A 5,233-nucleotide genomic window follows, 5' to 3' on the forward strand; every position below is an offset into this window, starting at 1 on the left:
TGGGAATGAGAGCGATGAAGGTAGCGTTGAGAGAGGGAAGAAGCCAACGTGTTGCTCTGGATTCTTCAACTATCTGCCAGACTTCCTCTTTTAACATATCCCAGAAGGCATGGAAGAAAGTAGTTGTGAACCCGTCTGGACCTGGGGCTTTACCCTCTTTGAGTTGTTTCATGGCATCATCCACTTCCTCTATGCTGATGGGGCGCATTAAGAGTTCATTTTGTTCCTCTGTAATGATTTTTGGAATATTGCTGGTAATTTTGTTTATGGCTTGTTGCCTGTCTTCTCCCTGCTCTTGATGGACTTGTTGGAAATGATTGAGGAGCTCAGCTTCAATCCCTTCATGCGTTTCTACCTTGTCACCTGCTTGGTTTTGGATGAAGGGGATATTATTGTACATTCTCCTTTGAACTGTTGTTCGATGGAAGAATTTAGTGTTGCGCTCCCCCTCTTTCAACCATCGAACTCTTGACTTTTGCTTCCAATAGATTTCTTCCTGCTTCCCCCTTTCGTCAATAAGTTGTGAATGTGGCGTTCCTTCTCCAGCGTTGCTTCCGTGTGCCCCTCCGTGATAATCTGCTGATGAAGGTTTTCCAAGTCCTGCATGAGCTTTTTCTTCTCCTCGAAAATGTTGCCAAAAGTTTCTTTATTCCATTTTTTCAGATGGCTTTTGAGAAATATTAGTTTCTTCTGAAATTGGTACATTTTCGCTCCTTCTGGAGGGATGTATGAGGCCCAGATGGTCTTAACAAGCTCCTTGAAGTTAGGATGAGTGAGCCAGAAACCTTCGAACCTGAAAGGTCTTTTGGTCATGTTGCCGGGTCTTTGCCATTGAAGAGCTATTGGCCAATGGTCTGAACCTGTATGAGCAAGTATGGTTGCAGAGAAGTCTCCTCCTAAGTGGACCGCGTTGTCCGAGAGGAGGAAGCGATCCAACTTGGAGGCGATTTGATGCTTGCCTGCCCTGCGATTGCTCCAAGTATAGGTACCATTGCAGAACGGCATATCTATAAGGGAAGCCGAGTTTATGAACTCTTTGAATCGATCAACTTCAGGCTCCATTCTGCTTCTTCCTCCAAGCTTTTCTTCAGATTTGGTAATCATGTTGAAGTCCCCTGCAGCGATCCAGAGCGGGAATTTCCTGCTGTTACTTAGGACTTCGATAGTGTCCAAAAGCTCTACCTTACTGCTAGTTTCTTGCGGGAAGTAGACATTTGACAAGTTGCCATGAATGTTAGTCCCCAGAATATGGAAGGTGGCCTGTATCAGATGATGCGCTGCATGAAAGTCGGTTAGGAAGACCGCTTGAGTATTCCAAGCTATAGCCAGTCCTCCCGAGGCTCCAGAAGCATCGACCGCTACTGAACGACATCCTGGCCAGGCTTTTGATAGGAAGCTGTCTAACATAGAGCTATTGCATTTGGTCTCCTGGAGAAAGCAAATTTGGGGCTTTTCCTTTTTTATCATGTTTCTCAACATCCTGAGTTTTCCGGGGCTGTTAAGCCCTCTTATATTCCAGGATACAAGCTTCATGTTTAACCGCTGACAGAGGGCTTGAAGTACTTAGTCAATTTGGCGTATCTGCCTGAGTCGACTAAGATTTTCCCAATCTCTATCGTTCTTTGCAAATCTGTCTTTCGGCCCCTTTTCTTCGAGTCCTTATGGCGCTGAGTGCCGTCCCATTGGCTGCCTGGCTGAATCCCTAGTTGGTTTTGGTAGTAGGCGCGAGAAATGACCAATTCGAGTTTATCAAGTTGAAACTCTGGGATGGCATCATATGCTTTCCTTCTACATGCAGCCTCCATTTCTAGGAGATCTAGGCCATGTAGGTCTATGCTTTCCGGTTCCTCGTCCATTATATGCACTTGATTGCTGTCTTCGTTGCCAGAATCTTGATTCTGGGGAATGTCATTTTTGCCATCAACCTCCATATCTTTGAGATTTTCGGCTGAATTGGTCTGATCCTTTTGCAGAATGATGGGGCTAGAGATGGGGGCTGAGGTTTTGGGAGGGGAGAAGGAGGGAGGGGGAGGGGAGGAGGAGGAGGGATGATCAGGAGCGGCATCCTTGTTGAAGGGGGGATCTTCCGAGGATTGTCCAAGAATATCGAAGCTGTTCTTGGTTACTGGGCCATGCGGCTTGCGGGGCTGGGGTTTGTGACCATTGGAGGGCTTTTTATGCGCACGCTTCCTGCCTGAGACTTTAGTAAATCCATCCTGAGCAGGGGAACCTGAGGAATCTGGAGGACTAGATTGAATATTCAGAGGGCAATCCCTGAAAAGATGACCTAGGGTATGACATTTCCTGCATCGGAAAGGAACATGCTCGTAGTCGAGAGGCTGAATCCACTCTTCATCACGATGGGCAAGCGTGACTGACTCGGGGAGAGCCTCATTAAGGCGAATGAAGACACAAATCCGGGCATAGGAGGTGTACTTACGAGATAGGGTTTCTTCTGCTACTTTGATGAAATCGCCGACTCCATTGCCAATCTTTTTGAGGAGCTCCTCCCCCCAGTATTCGTCCGGGAGCGAATACAGCCTGATCCAAACAGGAGCCCATGTTAGGTCCTCTTTATCCGGGTTAAATTTGGGGATCCAGTCGCGTAAATATAGCCCAGCCGAGTTGAAAAAATAGGGCCCTCCTACTAGAATCCTGTGTTTATCCTCCGGACAGTAGAATATAGCAGTGAAGAATCCTTTCGGCCCTAGCTGTAGCGTGACATCCCCTTTAGGTTTCCATTTTGCAGCTATCCAGCCATATAGGGCCCTTTCAGTTGGCCAGAAACCGATGAACTTGCCAATGAGGGCATGGTCCTTCATGAACTCTATTCTCTCATCGATCTTGTCTCCAGGCAGCTCGATCCTTGGTCTTACCTTGGCTGCTGGTCGGCACGTGCTTGAGGTGATTTGCGGGCTTTCTCCAGGCATTCCAGCTTCTTCTTGCGGTGCGCTATCGCCTTCTTTGCGATTTCCATCATTGTTGAGGTCTTTTTGAGGTTTTTTGCCCCTGTTCAAGATTTCTTCGTCCACGGATCCAAAGATCACTTGATGCTCAGGATCTGACTGCGGTGGGGAGGGCTCCGACGCCCCCCCCGGGGATGAGCCATCCCTGGCCCGAATGCGCTGCAGGACTCGGTGCTACAGCAGCTTACGCAGTATCTGAGAAGAATTCGCAGAACCCTAGCAGAGCATGATCCTAACCAGCCCTATTGATCTCTTATAGTGACCACTACTATTAACAAATGGGGGGTTTTTGAATATCACAACATGCCCTGAGTTGATGCCATTTTGAATATCAAAATAATCTCTATTTGAATTAAAAAACCCCATCTCTCAAATTACATTATACTAGCTAGATCTACCCACTCTAGCTATCGAATTATTTTAGATTAGCCTAAAGTAGGGAAGTTTAAATAAAACTTCCATTAGGTGCCATGGCATAATTGGCTTGGTAGGGATAGTGTAAGGAGCAACATCTATTTTTGCATCATCATCACCAAAGGATATTCCAATTGATATTTCTTTGGAAGTGACAAATGAAAAGTTTTTTCTTGTGGAGGGTGAACAAGAATCAAATGGCATCCATCATGGTTTAAAAGGAAATATTTAAGAGTTCTCATTAGCCATGTGACTCCACTCTTTCAAGATGGAGGGAGAAAGAAGACATATTAGGTTTAATCATAGCTCTAGAGAAAATCCAATTTATTATGATCCAAAAGGGTAGTTACAAAAGGAAATATATGATGTAAAGTGGGTTCTTCATCTTCAATATTCCTCTTATTGAAAGAAATTATATTCTTGAATCTAAATATTTTGAATATTTACCTAAATTCAAACTCCTAAAAGATTTTTTTCAAGTCTTCATTTGAATAAAATTGAACCATTAGTTGATTTTTGAGGTGTAGGTATTTCATTGTCTCCTATTAGAAAGTTACCACCCTTTCTAGCCTCATTCTCTCCCAATTTCAAACCAGCTTTAGTGGAAGCTACAATTTTTATTCTTCAACACTTAATGGCACATAAATGAAACCCAAATACACCATGGGTAGTTGCAAGGTATGGGCCTCTCAAAATTCCACTAAAGCTACATAACATACCTGAGAATTATTTAAACATACTTCCTAGGTTTGATGGGGAAAGTGAAAAATCAACAAAATACCACATTGCTACCTTTCAAGAGTGCATTGATAATCTAACCATCAAACATGAATATGTATATATAAATATTTTTTTTCAAATTTTAGAAGGAAATGCTAGGAAATGGTTTTCAAACTTACTTATAAACTCAATAGATACTTCATGGCAAAACAAAATTCATAGCCATTAAAAATTAAAGCATAAAACTTTTTAAACATAATTTAAATAGACTAAAGAAAAAACTAAATATCTTTTAAACTTTTTAAATTTCTTTTTCAACCAAACACATTGCATTTGAAAATACATTTAAAATATGGCATATAATATTTTAAAGATAAAATGGAACTCAAGATATTCATCTGCTAAATCACAAATAATGAAGTTATACAGGGAAAAAGCAATTAAAAAACAAAAATACATTTGAAAATATCACATACAATATTTTAAAGATGAAATGAAACTCAAGATATTCATCTGCTAAAGCACAAATAATGAGGTTATACAACGAAGATGCAATTAAAAAACAAAAAAGCAAACGAACAAGGGTTTTGCGAAATAACCTCGTAGGTTTTAGGCATTGCCCATATCATCCGAGGCATAGTAGTTAAATTGTTTCAGCAAACCCTAAAGAAAATGGGTGAAACGAAATATCTTTTGCAAGCCGTATTACGTTACGGAGAAATTGCATTAAATATAATTTATCATCGGTTTCGAACTATTCAGTGTTCATAGTCAAAATAAAATTATTCGTTTTGCCTAACCCTTTTAGAAGACTGAAATGATAAATCTTTTACAATCAGCCTTGAATTGGCATCTTGAATCGACAAAGAGGACATGTATGTTGCCTTTCCAGCCATCTAAATATGCAGGTCTCGCCCACATGGCATAACGCGCGCCTCCTCCCCCACTTTGTATTGCTCTTAGCAAATTGAGCACATTGAATTATTTTCATTATTGATATGTTGTTCAGAAATGATTACGCGGGGCAACTGCTGCACGGCGGCTCTATCCGCCTGTCCGACGGACTGAGCATCGCCTACAGCTGGTTTTCTTCTTTCGCGACGTCGTACAAAAGTAAATTCTTCTCTTGTTAT

The 5,233-nt window shown here is 42.0% G+C and overlaps 1 protein-coding gene across 1 annotated transcript; it reads right to left on the reverse strand.

Annotated features, from left to right (window-relative positions):
- Positions 1-453: 453 nt before the first annotated feature.
- Positions 454-1,533, reverse strand: LOC149164377 (uncharacterized). The gene has a single exon (XM_089429451.1). It carries the CDS (start codon positions 1,531-1,533, stop codon positions 454-456), a length of 1,080 nt encoding a protein of 359 aa, XP_089285577.1.
- Positions 1,534-5,233: the final 3,700 nt, after the last annotated feature.

This window comes from Pinus tabuliformis, chromosome 5_1 (assembly GCF_031772625.1).
Source record: "Pinus tabuliformis cultivar Carrire ecotype Pingquan chromosome 5_1, CPIR1, whole genome shotgun sequence".
Classification (NCBI taxonomy): Eukaryota; Viridiplantae; Streptophyta; class Pinopsida; order Pinales; family Pinaceae; genus Pinus; species Pinus tabuliformis.